This window comes from Peromyscus leucopus, chromosome 23 (assembly GCF_004664715.2).
Source record: "Peromyscus leucopus breed LL Stock chromosome 23, UCI_PerLeu_2.1, whole genome shotgun sequence".
Lineage (NCBI taxonomy): Eukaryota > Metazoa > Chordata > Mammalia > Rodentia > Cricetidae > Peromyscus > Peromyscus leucopus.
In genome coordinates, this window is record NC_051082.1 from 20,801,150 (window position 1) to 20,824,374 (window position 23,225).

The following is a 23,225-nucleotide window of genomic DNA, read 5'->3' on the forward strand; positions in this document are numbered from 1 at the left end:
TTGCTTAGGGGTTATTTTCTCTGGACCTCAGTTTCTTTGTGTACAAATTGAGAACCCTGGTTTCCATCTATTAAGAAAATTTTTTTTTTTATGTAAAGTGCTGAGCGGGTGCCAGATCCCAGCTAATGGGAGCTATTCATAGCTTCCCATTCCGTCGCGGCTCAGGGAGATCTGAGAGCCGGTCCAGCCCTCCGGAAGCCTGTGGTTCACTCCCCGCACCTCAAAACACAAACTCTCCTTTCTCACACCTGAGACAGACACCCAGCAGCAGAAGCCAAGTGCTTCCCCGCGAACTAGGGAAAGAAGGTGCTCCGTGCTTAGTGCTCCATGCAGGATTCAGGTGTGCTCTCGGCCTCAGCCCCTCCCATCCTACGCCCCCGCTCCCTCCTACGCTCGCTCGAATCACACTAACCCTTTCCCCGCCACCCCATCTCCGTTCCCTCCGCATCGGGGTGCTCACTCCTACTCGCCCCAGGGCTCTGTGGCCCGCGGGCTCCCCCATGCGCCCATCATGTGCGCTGCGGCGATCTCCAGGTCCTGAGTGACCTGGAACTGGACCGGGAGCTCTAGCAGGAGACCAGGGGACGCTTCCAGAGGACAGCCGGGGATGTAGAACACTCGCACCCCAGTTACCCCGCTCCCCCACCTAGAGCGGAGCTCCAGCCCTCCGGGAGGGCAAACCTTCAGTGCGGATTATCCGGTCCCGCCCGCGCGGGGGCCCCTTTAAGGGAGTGGGCGGGGTGGTACCTTATTAGCATACATTAGCATGGCCCTGCCCCGGAGGCGGGCGGGCGCGCGGCTCAGTCCCGCGGAGCGGAGCGGGCGCGGAGCCGAGTGAGGCGCGGAGCCGGCTGCGGGCGGGCGCGGGGGGACCCTCGCCACCCCGCCTCGGAGAGCGGGATGGGACGCCGCCCGCGGGGACCCGGATCCCCCCGGGGTCCTGGCCCTCCAAGCCCCGGGCCCAGGCTGCCGCCGCTGCTGCTTCTGCTCGCCCTGGCGGCCCACGGGGGCTGCGCAGCGCCCGCGCCCCGCGCAGAGGACCTCAGCCTCGGGGTGGTGAGTGTGCGACGCGGGCATGGGACTCTCGGAGCCGTGTCCCCCGGGCGCTCACGGGGTGCAGGGGAGAAGGGAGACTCTCCTTGGTTCCTCTAGGAGAGGTGCGCGAATCCCGGGCGCGGCGGATCCCTTTCCAAGGCAGGGAAACTGAGGCTGGGACTCGGGCTGAGCGGGGCGCACGCTTGCAGGTGGAGGAGGACACCGGTCCCTTTCCCGTTCCGTGCGATCTTGCGCCGCAAACGCGGGCGCCCGGGGGAGGTGGTCGCCCCGCTGGAGCCGGGTCCCTGGTTCAAAGCAGCTCCACAGAGACCTCTGGCGGGGCGACAGTCGTCACAGCCGCCCGGAGCGGTGCGCCCCGCGAGCTTCGCGGCGGGAGTGGGAGGTCAGGGGCGCGCACCCCAAGCCGGGGACGCGCATGTGGGCGCCCGGAAAGCCTGGGGTTCCCGAGTTTGCTCCGCTGACGATGTTGGGAGAACCGCCAGCACGGCGTGCGTGGAGCGACCCCCCCTCTCCATCCTCCTCCACGGGAGCGGTCGGCCTTGTCCCGCTGGTGCGGGTGGCAACCGCTGTCGCGTCAAGCCCGCTGCTGTCCCCCAGCCCGCCAACTCCCAAGACCGCTTGCTACCTTAAGCCCCGAGCTTAACGGGGCACCCTTGCTGGCGAGTCCCGGTGCCGGCTTCTTTGCACCCCTCGTCTGCCCTCCTGACCGAAGTCGGGTGGAAACCCGCAGGAGACCCGGAAGGTTTCGATCAGACTTTATGGCTCCGCAGGCCCGTGAAGCCTCTGCAAAGGCGCGCGCGCTGGATAAAGCCCGCTTTCGAGGAGGAGGAGGAGGAGGCCCCGGCCTGGGCGCCCTTGATCCTCTGAGATCCGGAGACCCAGCCAGGGGCGGCTTCCTGCCCAGCACAAGGCAGCAAATATCCTAATGGGGTCCTGGCAGAGTCCCCTCTCCATGGGTGCTTGGCAATGGGGACTCCTAAACCCTTAGGTCTAGGCAAGGAGCCGTGGAGATGTCCTGCTGGAGGAGCGGGTGGGAGCAGCCCCCTGTTTGGCAAGACTTGCCCCTGGATCTGAGTGAGAGGCCGACTCCACCACCCCCAGGCATCTGGGGTGGCAGCGGCCCCATGCTTTCTCTGCCTACTTGCAGACAGACGCCTGAGGGTCCCCTAGGGGTGGCTTCCTCCCACCCCAGTGGCCTCTAAAATAGGGGTCCCTCGCACTCCTGTTCCTGGGTTTTCATAGCAGGCTGTCCCGCTGTCCCGAGCAGTCGGACGTCTAGTCCCAGTTCTAGAGGGGTGGCAGAGCCCAGACCCCTCCTTGTTCCAGTTCTCAGGGTGCCTCATAAGGGACTAGTTAAGGGAGAGAGGACACCGAGGTGGAGTTGGGGAGATGGAGCCCCTGACCAGCCAAGTTCTCGATCGGGCCCAGTGCACTTAGGAAGTTTTGCAGCAGCCAGACCTCAGAGGTTGGGGTGCAGCTGGCTCCTCCCTCTGGCACCTGTGGGCCTCATTCTACTTTTCCCCTCCCCTATTGAGTTCCCGAGCACCCCGGGGTCACCGGCCCACCCACACCCCCGAAAGGTCTCCCTGATCAGGGTGCGTGACTGCAGCCTTGTCCGAGGCAGCAGCACCCTGTCGTCCAGGTCTGGGTAAAGCGGGAGGGTGCAGCAGGCAGCCCCCCCTGCCCAGGACAATACCCTCCCGGGTGTGGGAACCCGGTCCTTTGCCTGCTGCTTCTATGGTGGTGGGGGGCGCCCTCTGGTGGCTCTTTAGGAGATGGCACCTGAGAGCTTGGGGAGCAGGGGCACCGAGCTGCAAAAGATGGGCGGGCTTTGGGTGGGAGCTTTCTGATGCCCCTCAGACCGCCCTCTGCGGGCTGTTGAACGTATTCAAGTCTGGATGCCTCTGAGGAGAAGGGCGCCTTTGTGTTTGTGATCAGCCGCTGCCAGACGGCTCTGCACCCACGGCTGGGCCGGGAGGGGCCCACGCCTGTGAATAAAGCCGAGGAGAGGCCCCAGGCCCCCTGGAAGGACACCGGGGATGTGCCTCCTCCCGGCCTAGTGGGCCTTGTCTTGTTATTCCGCTTCTTGAATGGTTAATGCCCCACAGCGAAGTGTGCAGCCCCAGGGAAGGTTCTGGAGAGTGGCGGCGTCCTGACGGCCCTTTCAGTCTCCAGCTGGGTAGCCATGGGGAAGTGGGCAATTTTCACACAGCCAGATCAGGCCCCAGTTCTCACACCCTGCGGTTTTCACTCACCACGTGCCTTGGAGAATGTTGCAGCCACTGCCCCGCTCTGCAGGTTCTCACCCTCACGTCGCCCCCTCCACCCATATTTCATTCACAAATGTCATAGCGCTCAGCCAGGCCTGGCACCACGGTGGATGCTGTGTGACCGTGTGTCTCGAGGTATCTGGTGGCCCGTGGCTGCTTAGGGGTCTGCTTGAGACCCCCCTTCATGCTGGCAGCTAGGCAAAGGATCCCGGGAAGTTTCTACTCCGGTTTTTCCTCCCGCGGCAGTCTCTCCTGTTGCTGGCACCACACAGCAGGGCAGGTTGAGATTTTCATCGCCAATATGCCCCTCACCTGAAGACTGGCGTGCTGGGACCGAGGGTGGCCATGGATAAGGAAAGACCTTGGGGGCCAGGGCCCATGGTGACAGGTGGAAGCAGGGGCATGGAGTGCAGGGTTTGCCTGTGTCCCCTTCATGGAGCCTAAACCTCCCCCTGTCCTGACCTTAGCTCTCACGGGTACCTGCAATCTTTCTGGGCCCAGGAAGGAGTTATATCCTTATGCTCTGGGAACTATAGCTCTTCACTGTGGACCCAAACCCAGGTGGCCAGGCAAGGGTTAAACATAGGCAGTGCCAGACCTGCTGTTACAGGCATTCTCCTGAGGCAGGAGGATGGTAGGTATTAAGGCCAGCATGGACTATAGAGTGAGACTCTGTCTCAAAGTGCAAAGCTCGAGATGTTAGCCTAGTTGCTTGCCTGGCATCCACAGAGCACTGGCTTCCAGCCCCAGCCCCACCAAATAAACCAGGCATGTTGGCACACACCTGGGAAACAAAGGGGAAAAGATACGGTGTTTAAGGTCATCCTTGGCTACGTAGCAAGTTCAAGGCCAGCCTGAGCAACCTCAGAATGTCAAAACCAAAACAAAAAAAAAGGGCCCATGCTGGGCATGTTGATGTGCGCGCCTTTAATCGTATACTCTTAGCACTCAGGAGGCAGAGGCAGATCTTAGAGTTCAAGACCAGCCTGGTCTACATAGGGAGTTCCAGGCCATCCAGGGCTGCCTGGGTGAGACACTGTCTCAAGAAAATAAGAGGATGAAGCTGGGTGTCCGTCTTGTACAGTCGTCGTTACTTTTCTGTTTCTGTGAGAAGTCCCCATGACCAAGGCTACTTAGAAACGGAAGTATTTAATAGGGCACAGTTCCAGAGGGGTAGAGTTCATGACGGCAGGGGTGAGGCCGCGCTTGTAGGAAGAGCTAAGAGCTCACATCTCAGGTAGCAAAGAGCACACTGGGAATGGCAGTTCTCTTGAAACCTCAAGCCAGGCCTCCAGTGACACACCTCTTAATTCGCCCCACACGTTTCCACCAACTGGGAACCAAGTGTTCACATACATGAGCTTGGGGGAGGGGGCCACTTTCATCCAAGCCACACTCATTTGTCTAGCATGGGAAGGGCCCTGGGCACGCATGCATGCATACACACACACACACACACACACACACACACACACACACACACACACGGAAACAAATCCTAATGTCCACTACTTGGTGCTTTGTTTCTGTTTGAGACAGGGTCTATGTAGCCCAGGCTGGCCTGGAACTCACAGAGATCTGCTTGCCTCTGCCTCTCGAATGCTGGGATCAACGTTGTGCACCACCACACCTGGCCACTCTGTGGATATCTAATGTGGGGACCTTTTCCCTAGATCTGGGCTGGGTCCCAAGCTGCTGGGACCCAACAGATCATAGGGCCTCAGTTTTCTCTCTTGTCAGATGGGCCCATAGGGACAGGCTGTACTTCCAGGGAAGCTGAAACACTTCATAAGGCTTATGGGGCATTCTCCAGTGAGGACCCTGCTGGGGACTTCCCAGGGTGTGTCGGCTGCCTGTGGTGGTAAATGCACTGTAAACATTAAGCTTCCGGTAACACTCGGCCTTGGATCTCCGTACAGGCCAGGGCCGGCACATGAAGGATCAGACATACATGCTGGGCACCCGGCTCGCAGCAAAGGTGGGATAGTCATGTGGTGGGCACACAGCCCAGCACCCCCTCTGAGCTCCAAGTCCCACTCTGTCCCTGTCCCCGGACCCGCCACCCCTCGATGTCCATCTCCCTCCTAGGTGTTAGTACTTAGCCAAAGCCTTCACGCCTGCTCTTCCCACAATGAATACCCTCCCCAGGGCTCCTCACCTGGACAACCCCGTGTCTACCCAGAACAACTTCCCCGAGTGTCCATCAGACCGTCCCCTCTGCCCCACCCCTCCCTTCCCTTGCAGTGGTTACAGGATAAACCCAGAAGCCAGACCGCTCCAGCCACAGCTCTGCACTCATGTGCTGTGTGACTAGGGCCGATGCCCTGACCTCTCTGTGCTTCTCTTCCCTTATTTGTAAAATGGGGTCACAGTGGAACCCACTTTGTCCTGTCGACTTGTATGACTTACAGAGTGATCACTGTGCTCAAAGGAAATTGCAGAAGAAAAAAAAAAACAGTGCCTACCATCTCCCCACATCCTGGGAGCTGTGTGGAGCTTTGCAAGTATTTGCAAGCGTTCAGTGGCCCCTAGCTCAGGATCACTGGAACAGCCGCCATCAGGATGAAGGCGAGTTGAGGCAATATGGGCATGGTCTCCGTTCATCATCCCCTCCATACTGTTCGCTTCTGTCCAGATCTGCCCTGGTCTACTTAGCACCCTTCACAGCCAGCCCCTTGGCACAGTCAGGAAGACCCAGGCATGGGATCCCTCCAGCTACCTGCTGGGATCTGTCTTTATAAAAGGGCCATGCAGGGGCTGGAGAGAAGTTCACTCAAATAAAATGCTTGCCATGCAAGCGGGAGGACCGGAGTTCAACCCCTAGAAGCCGCTAAAGAAAGCTGGTCATGGGGCTAGAGAGGTGGCCCAGCAGTTAAAAGCGTGTATGTAAGACCCGAGTTTGATTCCCAGTACCTACATCAGGTGGATCACAATTGCCCTGAACTCTAGATCCAGGGGGTCAGATACCCTTGGCTTCCTTATGCTCCTGCACTCACAAGTACCCACCCACAGACATATACATATACACATACACATACATACATACATACATACACACACACACACACACACACACACACACACACACACACACGTGTGTGTGTGTATATATGAAGCTTGGCTTGGAGGAACATACTTGGTTTTTTTGTTTGGTTGATTAATTATCAAGACAGGGTTTCTCTGTGTAGACCTGAAACTCACTCTTTAGACCAGGCTGGCCTCGAACTCAAAGACCCACCTACTTCTGGCCCCCTAAGTGCTGGGATTAAAGGCATGCGCCACCACTGCCCGCCTGTGGAACATACTCGTAATCCTGGCACTGGGGAGGCAGAAACAGGAGATTCTTGGAGATGCTGGCCAGACAGTCTTGCCTCTTTGGTGGTGCTTCAGGCCAGTGGGAGGACGCTGTTGCACAGGACCCGGACAGTGCTCCTCGAGGGTAACACTCAAACTTGACCTCTGACTTCCACACGCACACATACTCATTAATAAATGAGTCATGTATCCCATGTGCTGTGTGAAACCGTGCGCAGCTTCCTCAGCTCCTCTGGGGTCTCAGTTTCCTCTCCAGTTGCGGGGGGGTGTGCCCCGCTGGTATTGCCCTTACAAGGGCCTGAGGGGTCTTATATGGAAGGAAGATGTAATCTCGAGGAGTGAGTGGCCAAAGGTGGCACTGCCTGTGGATTACAGCACCTACCGTTATCATATGTAATATAAATGAGATATATCATTATCATAGATCAGGAGCTGGCCCTGCTCCTGACACTCGTTGGAAGGACAACAGTCTGGATTCGGCTTCTGGGCCTCGGTTTCCCTGCCTGTGAGATGGGGCTGGCCGCTTCCGTTTGTCTCCCGCTGGTGGGTCCAGTTACAAAGGGGTGAGGGGTGATTGGCAGCTTCATAATAGTCTAGGTGCCAGGCAAGCTTTGCAGGCTCCTGGGGCCACCGTGGCAGCTGACCAAGGCTGTGGGGCAGAGCTGCCCAGGTCCCGTGGCGACGGGTGGGTAAGTCAGCAACCGGGGTTGGGGTGGCGTCTGGACGCTCTATAAATTTGCCAAAATCATCGGAAGGATTGTAACGCTGTATATATTATGCCTCGTTAAAGCTGTACAAGATACACATTGTGTCAAACGGTGATAAAAGGGAAAGGGGAGGGGGGCCCTGCGCTAACGGACTGCCTGTTTACATCTGTGCAGGAATCCCTGACTGCCCAGCCAGCCTGCAGTAATGGTCCAGTTCCCGGACTGGACTGGGAGGAAGGGGTGTCTGCTCTTGGGGGTGGGACTCCCCTTCTCCTGGCCCCACCCACCCCCCTCCCCAGTGGCCTTCTGGAAGGTTCACCCTGAGCCTCACAGCACCCGCCTGCTGCAGCCTCCGTTGCCCTGGAGACAGCGGTCTGTCTCCGTGGCGACAGTGGAAGGAGGACCAGGCAGGCGAGCAGGAAGCTGGTGGCCCAGGACAGGGTGTGTGGTCCCGCCTCTATAGGTATTAGGGGACAGGGGAGAGGAAGCCCGGAAGTCTTGTCTCTGGCCACCCTACGGCAGACATCGAGGTGGGGAGGGGCTTGTACACCTGCAGGGGTCAGAGCAGGTTAGGTGGGGTGATGAGGGCTGCCTGGGGGTTCGCTAGCTTGCAAGGTACCAGTCAAGGCTGCCTCTCCTGCAGAAATCTGATCCTCTAGGTGGCTTTTGTCGGCCGAGGCAGCCTCCAAGTCCCCTAGGCTAACTGCCATCTCAGTGGCCCGTTATCCTTATTTGACATTTATCAGCCACTAGTCCCAGACAATAAAGTGAAGCTCTTGAGTGTTTGGGGTTCACCCACCTGGAGGTGGAGGAGCTGGCTGCCTAAGGATTCCACACACCCACCCATACTCTGCTGACGTGTGGATTTGGTCAGCTGGCTGCCTCTTGTGGGTGTCCACCTAAGTAAGGCCAGCGCTGACAGTCATCCATCTCCCCAAGAAAAAGCCCACTGTAGTCAGCTCTGGACTCGGTCGGATACGGGGAGGGGGCTGCCAGCATGCTGAGGCTTGAGCGCTCTCTTGGTGGGGGCAGGGCGTCGAGATTGCCAATGCAATGCTGCCAACCCCAATTATGTCCTGCTCTAGACAGGCAACAACTACCACCCCAGCTCAGGGGTCAGGGATGACCCCCACAGAGGACCTCAAACCCCCTGCTCCCCGTTCATGTGCACACTCAGGAAAGGGACCCATTGTCCCTGAAGTGCTCCATGTATGGGCTGAGGAAGCTCCAGGGGACTTCCAGCAGGACAGAGAGGCAACCACGGGGCCCTGTGTCTGAGCTATGAAAACTCTGTGGTGTGTGTGTGTGTGTGTGTGTGTGTGTGTGTGTGTGTGTGTTCTGACACTTGAAAACAACTAAAATGTTATAATAGGTTTTGAGAGGAGAGATCAAAACAAGGTTTCACCAAGCTGGCCTCAAACAGAACCCCAAATGGGGCAGTAGACAGATCTGGGCCTGCACCAGGGGCATGACTCTCACGTCCCAGGATGCTTTGGGGATGTTGCCCTGTCCTTGAAGGTCCTGCTGTTCAGCCTTTGAAGTGGGTCTCTGGCATCCCCATACACACTAACAGGTTACAGGGAGGTTTGGGGTGGGATGAAATTTGAAACGGAGAAACCCCAGCAAGGATACGTGCTATCCAGAGAGGAGACCGGGTAGGCACACTGCCGATGTATGCAAATTACACCATCCAACCTGGACCTCTTAGCCTGGGTAGCTTGCCCCTGCTTGAGGCCCCAAGGAGTCCTGGGAGATGAAACCCAGTTCCAGCTACATCTACCCGGCTCCCGAGCAAACAGCCATCAGCAGCGGGAACTAGGCCAAGAGGTGAGTCTGGGTGGCATCCTGGGGACCTGGAGGGCCAGGGAAGGACATGAATGGGCCATTTTTTAAAAGTGTCCGTCAAAACAGAAGTGGGTCACTGGGCGTGATGGCACACAACCTCAATGCCTGCCAGCACTGGGGAGGCAAAGAAAGGCGTGTCTCTGTGAGTTCAGAGCCATCCTGGTCTACATAACAAATTCCAGAGCCACATGGTGAAACACTATCTCAAAAGGGGGCGGGCAAGCTGCTGGAGTGATGGCTCAGTGGTTAAGAGCACTTGTTCCTATTGCAGAGGACCTGGGTTCAATTCCCAGTACCCACGTGGGGGTTTGCAACCACCCATAGCTCCAGTCCTGGGGATCTGATGCCATCTTCTGACCTCTGTGGGCAACAAGCATGCGTGTGGCTACATGTATACTTGCAGGCGAAACACTCTCACACAAAATGAAATATACAATTCAAATTTAGAATAAATTCTCAAAAAAAAAAAAAGAGTCATATTATCCCAGTTGGGCTCCCAGCACCCACATTGGGCAGCTCACAACTGTCTGGTGACTCCATCTTCAAGGGGATCTAGTGGTTCTGGTATCCGAGGTCACCCGAATACATGTGTAGACACACAAGCACATAGTTTAACTTTTTTGTTGTCTTTTTTTGGTCAGGGTCTCTCTATGTCGCCCTGGCTGTCCTGGAACTCTGTGTAAACCAGGCTAGTCTCAGACTTTCAGAGATTTGTCTGCCTCTGCCTTCCAAGTACTAGAATTAAAGGTGTGTACCGCCACAACGGGATCATTAAACATAAAAAAAAAAAAAGGTCAAGAACACACAAAGCCCTGGGCTCAATCCTTAGCACCACACAAAATAGGCATGGTAGTACCTGCCTGTAATCCTAGCCCTTGGGCAGTGGAAGCAGGAGGATCAGAAGTTCAAGGTCATCTTTGGCTGCAAGGTGAGTCTGAAGCCAGACTGAACTACATGAGACCCTGTCTCAAAAGAGAGGTATAGCTGGATGTGTGGCAGGTGCATTTAACCCCAGCACTTGGAAGGCAGAAGCAGGCCGATCTCTGGGAGTTTGAGACCAACCTGATCTATATAGCCAGTCAAGACTATACAGTAAGACCCTGTTTCAAAATTGTGTGTGTGTGTGTGTGTGTGTGTGTGTGTGTGTGTGTATGTGTGTGTGTGTGTGTGTGTGTATGTTGATGAGATGGAAGGAAACTAGTCTGCAGGTTTGGATACCTTGCTTGGGCCTTTCTTGAAAGGAGGGTGGTTTTGGCTCAGAGCATCCTGCCCTCTAGGACCTCTGAGTCAGCTGGAGCCAGCCAGGTGCATGCCTCAGGCAGGGTCATTGTCACAATTGACATGTGGACTGCAGCACCATCTAGTGGTTGCTGGCGGACATTGGTCCCGTACATGCACACCCCCATCTCCGGCTTTACGTTTATTCACTGCTTATAGCTCGGTTTAAGGGCAAGGAATGGGAGGGGAGGGGAGCGCTAAGAGGTGACCAGGGCTCAAGAGGCATTTCCCCTGCAGCAGTCCTGAGCTTGGCCAGGTCCTCCTCAGGTGGGCTCTAACCTAACAACCTCTGTGTCTCCAGGAGTGGCTGAGCAGGTTTGGCTACCTGCCTCCTGCAGACCCAGCAACCGGACAGCTGCAGACCCAGGAGGAACTATCTAAGGCTATTACCGCCATGCAGCAGTTTGGAGGCCTGGAGACCACCGGCATCCTCGGTCAGTTTTCCGGACGGGGTGGGGGACGGACCAGGAGACTCCTTGGTTCCATCAGGGCTGTGCCAGCCTGGCCATACCCATCCTGGCTACTCAGGGCCCCCCGAAATTAGCCACTGAGGACTCAGACTGGCCAGAGCCATGAACTTGAATGTTGCCTTAACCTGGTGGGGGGTAGGTGGGGCTTGAGCATACCTGGCCTGGAGGCCATTGGCCCTGAGGCAGGGGGGTCGGGGGTGTCTTCTCTGGGGAGTTGGAGACAGGTCTACCTGCTGATCTGTGTCTACCTTGCAGATGAGGCTACTCTGGCCCTGATGAAGACCCCTCGCTGCTCCCTTCCGGACCTGCCCCCTGGGGCCCAAGCAAGAAGGAAGCGACAGAGTCCACCACCAACCAAATGGAGCAAGAGGAACCTCTCTTGGAGGTGCGTGGCCAGGGTGGGGGCTCCCCAGGATAGCGTCTCTCTGTCCTTCTGCCATCCCTGGGGCCAGACCAGCTCAGAGAGGATCCCACCAGGGTGTAGACTGTGGATAGAGGGTGGAGCGAACACTGAGACTTGGCCCGCCCATGCCATCACCCCATCCCCCCTCACCCCATCCCACCCCTCCACCCCCCCCAACAAAGCTTGCATTTGCATATTACCCCTGGACTCATCTGCATTCAGCTCCTGGGGACTAGAAAAAAGGCAGACAATAAGGGAACACTCCTGCCAAGGAGGGGGGCAACATGTCACCCCAGAGGGAGGTCCAGGAAGGCCTCAGGGACAGCTGGCCTCCACTCTGACCCTGACCCTAGGGTCCGGACGTTCCCACGGGACTCACCCCTGGGCCGGGATACTGTGCGTGCGCTCATGTACTACGCCCTCAAAGTCTGGAGTGACATCACACCCTTGAACTTCCACGAGGTAGCGGGCAACGCCGCTGACATCCAGATCGACTTCTCCAAGGCCGACCACAATGACGGCTACCCCTTCGATGGCCCCGGTGGCACGGTGGCCCATGCATTCTTCCCCGGTGACCACCACACGGCAGGGGACACCCACTTTGATGATGACGAGGCATGGACCTTCCGTTCCTCAGGTGTGTCGGGGGACCTGGGCCTGGGCAGCCCCTGTGGGCCCTACAGACCCCACAATAACACCCTGAACCTATGAAAGACAGGTACAGCTGTGGCCCCCAGAACGAATCCAAGCATAGGCTTAAACAGTTCAATCCTTCTGCACTCCTTAAGATAGCCACCAACTGAAACCTGTTGGGCCATTCTTGTGATACTGATCCACCGAGTGTCTGCAGTCTGCTCCGCAAACCAGCTAGTCCCCTGCCCAGCGCCCAGGAACCCAGGCCTCTCATGTAGGGTCTGGCGGTTGACAACTACTGTAGTTGAACCTGGCAAATCCTGCCAATCCTGGGATGTCTCCACTCTGGTCTGGCACTCAAAGGGCTGACTTCCATCCCATGAAAGTGTAAGAGACCCCTGAGAAACCTCTTCCAGTCACACAGGGCCTCCATCAGAGCCCAGCATGGTCTCAGCAGACCTGCAGCACTCATGTGGCTAGTTGGGGCCCCGAACACAGCCAGGATGCAGGCACCCTCTGAGCATCGGCTCTCTATTCCAGCCCCATCATTAGCGAGGGGGTCCTGTCCTGTCCTGCTCATGAAGCTTCTGTGTTTTTATTTATTTATTTTTAGTTATTTATTTTTTGTTGTTGTTTTTCAAGACAGCGTTTCTCTGTGTAGCTTTGTGCCTGTCCTGGAACTCACTCTGTAGCCCAGGCTGGCCTCGAACTCACAGAGATCCGCCTGGCTCTGCCTCCCGAGTGCTGGAATTAAAGGCGTGCACCACCACCGCCCGGCTTTCTGTCTTTAGATGCCCATGGGATGGACCTCTTTGCAGTGGCTGTCCATGAGTTCGGCCACGCCATCGGTCTGAGCCACGTTGCTGCCCCCAGTTCCATCATGCAGCCGTACTACCAGGGCCCCGTGGGTGACCCGCTACGCTATGGGCTTCCCTACGAGGACAGGGTGCGTGTCTGGCAATTATATGGTGAGTGTCCCTAAAGCCCAGTATGGACCACATGGAGGGTGGGGCTAGGAACAGATACCCCAGGTAGTTGTAAGCTCTGCTCATGGCTGTGCCCTCTTAGTCTAAAGCCCCGTGGGCACCTGATGTCTGCTGGGAACGGGTCAGTGGAGAGAGGAGAGGAGCCCAGGGCGTGGGGCACAGGCCTGTCTTCTAGGCTGATCCTCCTGGTGCTTAGAGCTTAGATGTGGTGATTTCACATCTGTCCTTCAAAGGTTTGAAGAGTCTTGGCAGCAAGCAGTAAAGGTGGACCCAGGCCTACAAAGCACTAGGCATGTGCTAAATTAGCCATCTAATCATATGACTCTAAAGGAGAAACAGTAGTCCTGGAGTGGACCCAGGTCAGGCAGCTTGTCCTGGATTGCTCATAAGAATGAAAGAATAGCCAGGTGGTGGTGGCGCACGCCTTTAATCCCAGCACTCAGGAGGCAGAGGCAGGTGGATCTCCATGAGTTCAAGGCCAGCCTGGGCTACAGAGTAAGTTCCAGGAAAGGTGCAAAGCTACACAGAGGAAACCATGTGTGTGGGGGCGGGAATGAAAGAATAACCCTACAGGATCAAGAAGCAGCAGTTTGCCCAGGATAGCCCGTAAGAGTATGAAGATATCCCTGTAGGACCAAAAGTCAGGCACTTTGTCCAGAATAGCCCACAGGACCAAGAGGCAGGTAGCTTGGAGGTTGGATCCATGAGCGTGAGAGGCAGGCTGTCTGCCTTGCGTAGCCCCACAGGAGTATAAAGAGCCAAACTAGGAACAGAATCTGGTCCAGGACCACTCCCAGGACATATCTGGAAATAGAAGTGGCTGTGGTTTTATTTTTTCAGAATTTCCTTTTCATGTGTGTGCCTGGATACATACATACGTACATACATACATATGTGGACCACATGCACACGGGTGCCCACAGAGGTCATAAGAAAGCAATAGATCCTCTGGAACTAGAGTTACAGGCAGTTTGTGAGTCCCTGTGTGGATGCTGGGAACCAAACCCAGGTCCTTTGCAAGAGCAGCTAGTGCTCTTAACGACTGAGCTATCTCTCCAGCCCGAGTGCAATTTCTAATGCAGTAAAATCCCCCATCTCCAAGGGTACACACGTGTTTGCCACAGCCACAGAGTTGTACAGGGAGCACCCGGCTGAGGTTCACAACTCTCACTACCCTGAACTAACCCCCAAGGGGCTGTCTCTGAGGACTGCCCAGGGCGAGACACTTTGGAGGAAGGGGAGCCGTGCAGAGTGAGGCCTTCTGGGGGTTGTACATGCCTTCCCCAAGTACAGCGTCTTCAAGCTTTCTCCCTCACAGGAGTCAGGCCTGGTTCCTTTCCATGGCTGAATGAGTCCAGCATTGAGCACTGGGTCACTTCCCAGTCAGGCTCTTTTGACCAGCGCTGTGGACATAGGTGCAGAATTCTTATGGATCACCTGGCTTCTGTCTTTCGAGGGTGTCCACCCGGGAGCGTGGTTGTGAGGGGGATGTTGACGCACTTGACAAGCCCTGGGGGCATAGAATAGTTCACAGGCAAGCTGCAGTGGTCTGCCCCGCCTGGACACCCTTCAACTGAATGAGCAAAACCGGGGTCCTCCAGCCTCACAACCCACGCTCCATGCCCAGGGCCTCAGGATAGGCTGGCATGACTGAGGTCCCGGGTTGAACACAGTCTCTCTGTCTCCACAGGTGTGCGGGAGTCCGTGTCCCCTACGGCACAGCTGGATACTCCAGAGCCCGAGGAACCACCCCTCCTGCCGGAGCCCCCCAACAATCGATCTAGCACCCCGTAAGCCATGTCCCTTGTCACTGAACCTCGGCCAGCCTGTCCTAGTCCAATGCTGTCTCTTCCAAGCACGCAGTACTCAGTATAGCCCAGGATCCTGAGGAAGGCATTGCTGTATGTGCTGGCTGGGCCTGGGGGATACTTTCTTCTCTTAAACATCCTAGTAAGAAATAGAAAGAGGAAAGGATCCATTACCCCCACGAAGCTACAGCGAATCTCAAATATTTCCTCTCCTATAGCCTGGTTTGCGAAGCCCAGGACCTTGGGGACTAAGAGATCTTGCAAACAGCTGGCTTATTTTTGTGTCAGTCTCTCTGCAGAGCTGACTGAGAGCTGAGTTTATCCAGACAGTTCCCAGGGCTTGGGCTCTCAGTACCACAGCGGGTACTTAATAAAGGGCCTGTGGTGAGAGTTATCACAGTGCACAACCTTCGGTTACTCAGCCTGCCCCTTCTCCTGCCTGACCCCCTCCCCCACCCCCTGACCCCCTTGCTGTGCCCACGTACATCTGGGCTTCTGGTTTTTGTCTCTGTGGTGAATGGTTCTTCTCCTGGCTTAGCTGTATACTGCGAACTGCTGTTGCAATCAAAATACTGCTCGGGCTCGTTCTGGGTTTTTGTTTTGTTTTGTGGGTGGGGGACAAGGTCTTTGTCTGTAGCCCAGCTCAACCCATGGAGCTGTATGTGCTGAGACCCTTATCTCCCTGGGAAGCTGAGAAGCTGTTCTTCTCCATCTATTTTCAAGATTTTTTTTTTTTTAATTTTTTTTTTTTTTTTTTTTTTTTTTTTTTTTTTTTTGGTTTTTCGAGACAGGGTTTCTCTGTGTAGTTTTGCGCCTTTCCTGGAGCTCACTTGGTAGCCCAGGCTGGCCTCGAACTCACAGAGATCCGCCTGCCTCTGCCTCCTGAGTGCTGGGATTAAAGGCGTGTGCCACCACCGCCCGGCTATTTTCAAGATTTTTAAAAATGATGTGTCTGTGTGTGGGAATGTGCATGGTCCTAGAGTGCCTTCAGAGGCCAGAGTCATTGGATCCCCCTGGAGCTGGAGTTACAGGCAGTTCTGAGCTACCTGACGTGAGTGCTAGGAACTGACCTGGGTCTTAACCACTGAGCTGTTTCTCCAGCTCCTAATTAGAGACAAGGTCTTACTGTGGAGCTACATCAGCCAATTTGAGAGTCTCCTCTCCTCCAGCAGTCTTATATAACTTTAGGAAGGGGCCTGTGAGTCTTGTAAGTTTCAGGACCTTCCTGAGACTTAGGAGTTGTGTTTCCCTCCTAAATCGTTAGGACTATCCCTCCTGGGAATGTTTTTCATTCCTAGGCAATTGAAACCCAACACCTAAGTTGACCACAAAATGGTGATCCTACTGCCTCCACCTCCTGAGTACAAAATTGTAGGCTGTGGTGTGTCCACAAACCTGACTCAAGCTCACATTTTTTTTTGTTTGTTTTTGTCATCATTATTGGTTTGTTTTGGGGTGCTATAGTTGTCTGGTGTTTTAGGTTTGGGGGAGTTGGCTTTGGTGTTTTGAGCCAGTCTTAGAGCCTAGGCTAGCCTCAGACTCACGATGTAGCTTAGAGCCTTATTGGGCCCCCATTCTAACCGACCTTTCTTGCCTGGTGAGCTCTGCCTACCATGTGGACACTGGGGTGTTGTGGGTCCATCCAGGAGGCCCACCCCCATGATCCTGGCAGGAGTAGCTCTCCCAGCTGCTTGGGTCGGGTGCTCCCCCTCTCAGCCCGTCTGGCATCCTGCCTTGCAGGTCCCAGAAGGACGTGCCGCACAGGTGCACTGCGCACTTTGATGCTGTGGCCCAGATCCGAGGCGAAGCGTTCTTCTTCAAAGGTAACTAACCCTGGGGCCCGGGGGAACGGAAGGACAGATCCCCATAGCCACACCAGGCTCCAGCAGCCCCCTTCCCTTTCATCGTCACCCAGGCAAGTACTTCTGGCGACTGACCCGGGACCGGCACTTGGTGTCCCTGCAGCCCGCTCAAATGCATCGCTTCTGGCGGGGCCTGCCGCTGCACCTGGACAGCGTGGACGCCGTGTATGAGCGTACCAGCGACCACAAGATTGTCTTCTTCAAAGGTGGGTGAACTTCTCCCCGTGGGCCACGGCTTGCCCTGGCCTCCCTCTGTGCCATCTGACCTGCCTCAACCTCCCCTGTACCCTGCTGACCTTGGCTGTAACCTTGCGCCTCCAGCTTGGTTGGACGGTTTGCTCCACCAGTCTGAAAGAGCAGCGGGACTCTTTGGATGTGTATTGAGGCCTACTGCCGGCGCATCCTGTAGGGGGCGCTGCAGATACACACAGTAAGCAAAAAAGAAAATCTCTGCCCCGGGGCGGTGGAGAGCTGAGGTTGGGGGTGGGGTGGGGGTGTGAAAAGCTCCTATACAGAGGAAGGAGTTTATTCAAAGAGGCATTCCAGGTGATGGGAGAGAACAGACCATGGCAGGCAAAGTCTATCTAGGGACCTGCCATTGAGCAGAAACCCCAGGAACAGGGTCCAGGCCAGGTTTGCAGCCAGTGTGAAGACCCCCAAGGCAGAAACAGCCCCTCAGAGTGTAGAGAACTAAGAGAGTGGCTGCTGGGGCCTCAGAGAGGCCATGGAGTGCAAAAGAATATGAAGCCATAGCCCCTAGCAGCAGCCTCTGTCTAGGCTACCCTACCGTGTTCCTAACTCTGAAGAAAGGCTCCTAGCCTTCACTGCTGGCCTTAGATGGGGTGTGTCTCCTACGTCCACATCTATCCCATAGAAAGAGAAATGAGATCCAGGCCAGGAAGGTAGCACATTCCTGTCATCTCAGCAATCAGGAAACTGAGGCAGGAGGATTGCTAGAAATTCCCAGCCAGCCTGGGTTACATACTGAGACTGTCTCCCAAAAAATCAGGTGGCTGGGGGACCCTGGATATCATTTCCCTGGTTAAATACTTGTTTGATGTGCACAAAGTGTGGCCCAGCATTGCATGTACCGGGTGTATTGATCCCAACACTTGGAGAGTTAGAGGCAGGAGGATTTTAAATTCAAGGTCATCCTTAGCCATGTAGCAAGTTGGAGGCCAGCCTAAGTCATGAAGGAGGAAGCTAGAGAGGGGAGGTGAGCATGTATGAAGTGTGAGCCTCCTGGGCCCATGCGCAGGGAGGAATGAAATTCCTGTCTTAACTATGGGACAGAAACCTGGGATTAGGGTGGGCACACGGCCCGCCCTCAGCTCAGAAAGTGCCATCATCCTTAACTAGGTCACCCGCCCAGCTCAGGTCCCTATGAGGACACTGAGGCTCTGGCCTCATGTATTAGTCATGTGACTCAATGCCGTGGCATTCTGTCCATCATGCCAGAGAAGGAATGGCGGCTGGAGAATGAGACAGTTGGTCACGTGGTACCCCTTAGTCAGGGAAGATGGATGCTGGCGCTCAGCTCACTTTCTCCTGTTTATTTGGTACAAAATCCCAGCCCCTGAGACCTGGAATGTGGGTCTTTTGACCTCAACTCAACCTAAAATATCTCTCACCGGCCTGCCCAGAGGCTTGATGCTATGTGCTTTCCAGTTGACAATGTTAATCATTGTGCCTTTTCTTTTTCCCTGGACAGGGTCTCGCTGTGTAGCTTTGGCTGGCCTAGAACTCACTATATCCCCAGGGTGGTCAGGTTTTTTTCCTCTGGGACTTTCTCAGTTGCTTCTAAGCACTGGCCCCCGGGCCAATGAGGCCACAGTGACGGTACCTTCATCTAGTCCATAGACACCCTCTCCTGCATCACCAGGGTCCCAGCCAGGGTCTCCCTTGCATGGTGGTGTCTTTGGTCTCCAAGCTAGAACATTCCCTCGGGCCTTCTCAGTATCTATCATCCCAGGTTTCACCCCTCGTGTGCCCTGTGTTTCCCATGGATCAGGTGTCCGACCCATCCCTTTGGTGGTCTGGACATACCATCTCCCCACCCCACCCTGTAGTTACCAGGAAGCCCTGGAAATGGCCCAGAGCCACCTGAGCATCTTGCCCTGGGTTCACCCCACACACGAGTACCCCTGGATGGAGCCTCTCTGGTCCCAGCCAGCACATTTATCTTTGTTCCAATGGTTCTTCCGTGTCTTGGTACATAAAGTCTCACAGAGAGACCTGCATCTCACTTGCAATAAAGCCTGAGACTGAATGTCCTCTTGCTATTCCCTGCCATAAGATGTCCATACCTGGCTTGGAGATGTGGCTCAGTTGTTGAGGCACCTGCGTAGTATGTATGAAAGCCTGGGTTCGATCCCTAGGGCTCCCTAAACAAGGCATGGTGGTACACGCCTTTAATCCTAGCATTCAGGTAACGGAGGCAGGAGGACCAGAGGTTAAAGGTCATCCCTTGGGCTACACAGTGAGTTTGAGATCAGCCCGGGCCATGGGTCTCAAAAAGGGGGAGGGGATGTTCCGAACCCCTCACACATAATAGTCACGGAGCAGGGTTCCATGTCTCTGAGTGACTGCCAGAATAGGATCCGAGTCTCAGACCCACACCAAGCATATAGTAGGTGCTCAGTAAATTCGGACAGGGCTCCTCCTCAACTTGTTGACATGCGGTAACTACGTTGTACTGCCACCTGGGTGAAGATGGGGGGGACCCCGGGAAAAGCCGAGACCGGAGCCTTTGCCGCAGCCCACGGCTCTTTCTCTCGCCACCAGGAGACAGATACTGGGTGTTTAAGGACAACAACGTAGAGGAAGGGTACCCGCGACCCGTCTCCGACTTCAGCCTGCCGCCTGGTGGCATCGATGCCGTCTTCTCCTGGGCCCACAATGACAGGACTTATTTCTTTAAGGACCAGCTGTACTGGCGCTACGATGACCACACACGGCGCATGGACCCGGGCTACCCTGCCCAGGGCCCCCTGTGGAGGGGTGTCCCCAGCGTGCTGGATGACGCCATGCGCTGGTCTGATGGTGAGCGCCGGGCCGGGCACGGGACAGTGCTGTCCGGCATGTTTCCTGGACTGTAGATAAGGGATTGTGATGGGGCGCGGGGGGGGGGGGGGGGGGGGGGGGGGGCGGGGTTTCCTGCACCACCGTATCCTGTCTGTGAGCTCCAGGACCTTTTCACTCCCCAAACACACAGGACTTCCAGCCCTTGTACATGCTCCTCAGAGTACCCTCCACCCCGCTTGTGGCCTCCCCCCACCACCACCCCAATACCCAAAGAGATGCACAGAGAACCGATGTTGGGTCAACTCCAGCAAGGAAGAGTGTGGGGGTTGATGGTCCACTCCTGTGTCCCAGAGCCTCCTTCAGCTGCCCAAGTCAGGCTCATGCTTCTGACAGGCATGGCCCAGACCTATCTGTCCAAAATGTCCCCCCCGCCCCCCCGCCCCCCCGCCCCTGCTTCCAGCTCTGTACTCAATCACACTGTTCTATGCAGAGCCTCCCCATGGTTGAGACACCAGCTCAGCCACCTTCCTCTCCCTCTACAGGTGCATCCTATTTCTTCCGAGGCCAGGAGTACTGGAAGGTGCTGGATGGCGAGCTGGAGGCGGCCCCTGGGTACCCACAGTCCACAGCCCGGGACTGGCTGGTATGTGGCGAGCCGCTGGCGGATGCAGAGGATGTCGGGCCCGGACCCCAGGGCCGCAGCGGGGCACAGGACAGCCTGGCAGTATGCTCCTGCACTTCAGAGGCACCCAAGTCTACACTGTCGTCTCGACTGCTGGTGCCGCCGCTGCTGTGGGGCCTGTGGACCTCAGTCTCCGCCAGGGCCTCCTGAGGGCAGTGCTGGCCTTTGCGGAACAAGGCGCCGAGGAGGGCAGGGACACACTGGCCAGTCGTCAGCAGGACTTGTGTTCTTCCTTCCTTTCACCAAACCCCGGGGGTGCTGTGACCCTCTGCTGGAGTGGCTTCCTACTGGGACGGGATTGTCCCGCCAACGGCATCCACGCACCCTTCCCACCCGGAGCAGCCATAGGCCATGCTCCGTCCTCTCCTGTGCACCACGCTGCTTCATCGCACCTTACTGGGCTGCTCAAGCCTGGCCGTCACAACCCGGGAGGGGGGGGGGAATGCCTTGTCTGCACCTGTGGGCCGGTGGGGACAGCCGGAGGGTCCTCAGAGTGTCCCTGTTTCACAAGTGAGAGAGTTGATGGCCCAATGGGGCACATGGCGGGGGAGGGGTACCTACCCAGCAGTCCGATGCCACGGCCATTTGCAGCAGCTAGCGCCGTATCTGCTGGTACAGAGGACCAGTCACGCTCAGGATCTACCCCACAGGTATCCAGATGCTGGCCCAGGGGCCTTGCTCCAACAGTCAGGAGCACTCGCCTCTCCTCAACTCAGACGAGCTATTCGGAAGTGGAGGCTGAGTCCTGTTATCTCTCTGTGGCCAGGAGAGAATTGTGGGTCTCCCCGGGGTGCTGTGGCTTGGGGGGGTGTACCTATAGAGACATCTCTCATCTGTCAGTGCCCTTGCTTCAGCAAGATGCCCCATACGGTTCTAGGCTGACACCTTGCAGCTTAGACTCAAAGCTGTCCCCTCCCCAGCTGTGGAGGGGCTTCTAACACCTGGAATAAAAGTGGGGGTTCAGTTAAGGGGTGGTTGAATCATCCCAGGCCCTGAGTAGGGAAATGGTAATATTTGGCATGTAGAGCACAGGGTGATTTTGAAGGGGCAGCTGCAGGGATACTCAGCATGGCCCGGTCAATAGTAGCATCCTTCGGGGCCATGATGATGTCACCTCCTGGCCCACCCTGGACTTGGAGGAGCTATGGAAGAATTGCTGCTCTGAGTGACAGACCTTCATGGTCCAGAAAGAGCCTCTGAGCTAGGACCAAGGAGTGATCAGCTACCGGGAGCTGAAGGTTCTGGGACGGGATGGGCCTGAGGGATAGAAAATACCCTAGGGCAGAGCTACCCATGTAGGCTTGGATGTATAGTAGGCAGCTTCTGTCATTGGACATATATGATCACACACCCCTCCCCGACTGGCCCCATCTCAGGTAAGAAAGGCTTCTGCACACCCCAGGTCACACTTCACATACATGGCGCTGGTGCCGCTCCCTCCCCGCCCAGGTTCGAGCGTTTGTCAGGAGCGAGCAGCCCAGGCCAGCACCCACCCGTCAAGCTACACAGGACAGAGTAGGGGTCTGAGGCATCATGGGGGCCGCCCCCACTCTGCCCTATATCAAAGCACGTTCCTATGATGTCCCATGTTGTCCACCAGCCTGCAGGACACAGCTGTCCAGTCCAGTCGCAAGGAGAGCCCTGAGAGTCTTTGGTCACAGCGCCCAAAAGCCCGGCCTGCAGGCTGGAGCTGTCTAGATGCTGGTGTCTCACTCATTTTAAAAACCCAAACTCTTAATAAAATTTTTCTACACTGGACAGGTGACAGCTCAGTGGTGGAGCACTTGGCTAGCTTGTGGGCTTGATCTCCAATACAAAAAAGCAACTTGTGTATACCTCTGGTCTTGAGCGAAACAAATCAGTGGATACAGCGTTCTCTGAACCCCCTCTGCCTGCTCCCTCCACAGCTGTAGCCAGGGGTCTCCGGGGGGGGGGGGGGAACGCTCCGGCTCCTGTGCGGCATGCTGCAGCTGGACCCCTGTGCTTTATGATTTGATGCACACCCCTATACAGAGGCTGGGGGGAGAAAATAAGAGCATCTCCTCCACCCCCAGGTTGTTGGATGTGATGCCGCCTCGAGGCTCTTACTGTTCTTACAGAACATGACGACTCCTGAGGGCCATCAAACTTTGAGACTCCCTCGCTGTTTCCATGGGTCCCAGTTACATCCTCTCCGGGCAAGGAGCCAACCCAGTTTCCCACTCAGTTGACGCCCAGTCAGGTACTGCTACCCGGTACCTGACCCTATATGTCCTGGTCAACCTGTCTAAGCTTCCTAAGGCCACATCCAGCTCTTGTCCCGCAGTAACATTCGGCATGATACCACATGGCATCATCTTCTAGACAAATCGCTGTTAAAACAAAACCACACGTTTCACCTGTAATTCTGATTTGTGTGGTCTGTGAGTCCCGGGCTGAACTGACCCTCTGCACTCAAGTGGATGGCCAGCCTGTGACCACCTGACCCTGGAAGGTCTGAGGACTCTTACCACCCAGTGAGGGCCCAGTACCCAACAAGGGTAGTCATGGGCTTTGAGCCTTCTTCGGTCTGATGAGCAAACGTCAGCTCTGTGCATGGGAAGAAGGTCAAGGCACCCCCGTGTGACTTCAAGGGCCAGCTCACAGCCAGTCTAACTCCCATTTTACAATCAGACAAGGTGTAAGCAACTGTATCTGCCCTGGCTGTTCCCTGTTGCTCCTGCTTGGGAGCCCAGGCAGGGCCACCTCAGTGATGCGTCCACTCATGGCCAAGGGGAGGCACTGTGAACCCTTCAATACACCACCCTCGGCTGGCAAGATGGCCCAGTGTGTAAAGATGTCTGCCACCGAGGCTGAGGACTTGAGTTCAGAACCCACATGATGGAAGGAGAGAACAAACTCCCCCCA

The 23,225-nt window shown here is 56.2% G+C and overlaps 1 protein-coding gene across 1 annotated transcript; it reads left to right on the plus strand.

Annotated features, from left to right (window-relative positions):
- The first annotated feature begins 799 nt into the window (after window positions 1-799).
- On the plus strand, window positions 800-22,172 carry Mmp17 (matrix metallopeptidase 17). Its single transcript, XM_028870184.2, has 10 exons — window positions 800-1,056; window positions 10,773-10,905; window positions 11,197-11,326; window positions 11,698-11,981; window positions 12,769-12,945; window positions 14,654-14,753; window positions 16,512-16,594; window positions 16,687-16,839; window positions 19,418-19,675; window positions 20,200-22,172. Exons 1-10 carry the CDS (start codon window positions 901-903, stop codon window positions 20,487-20,489), a joined length of 1,764 nt encoding a protein of 587 aa, XP_028726017.1. The 5' UTR covers window positions 800-900; the 3' UTR covers window positions 20,490-22,172.
- Window positions 22,173-23,225: the final 1,053 nt, after the last annotated feature.

Coding starts and splice junctions, on each gene's coding strand:
- Mmp17 (XM_028870184.2), top strand. CDS start 901: ATGGGACGCCGCCCGCGGGGACCCGGATCCCCCCGGGGTCCTGGCCCT. Junction 14,754..16,511: donor AACAATCGATCTAGCACCCC/GTAAGCCATGTC, acceptor CCTGCCTTGCAG/GTCCCAGAAGGACGTGCCGC. Junction 19,676..20,199: donor CGCCATGCGCTGGTCTGATG/GTGAGCGCCGGG, acceptor CTCCCTCTACAG/GTGCATCCTATTTCTTCCGA.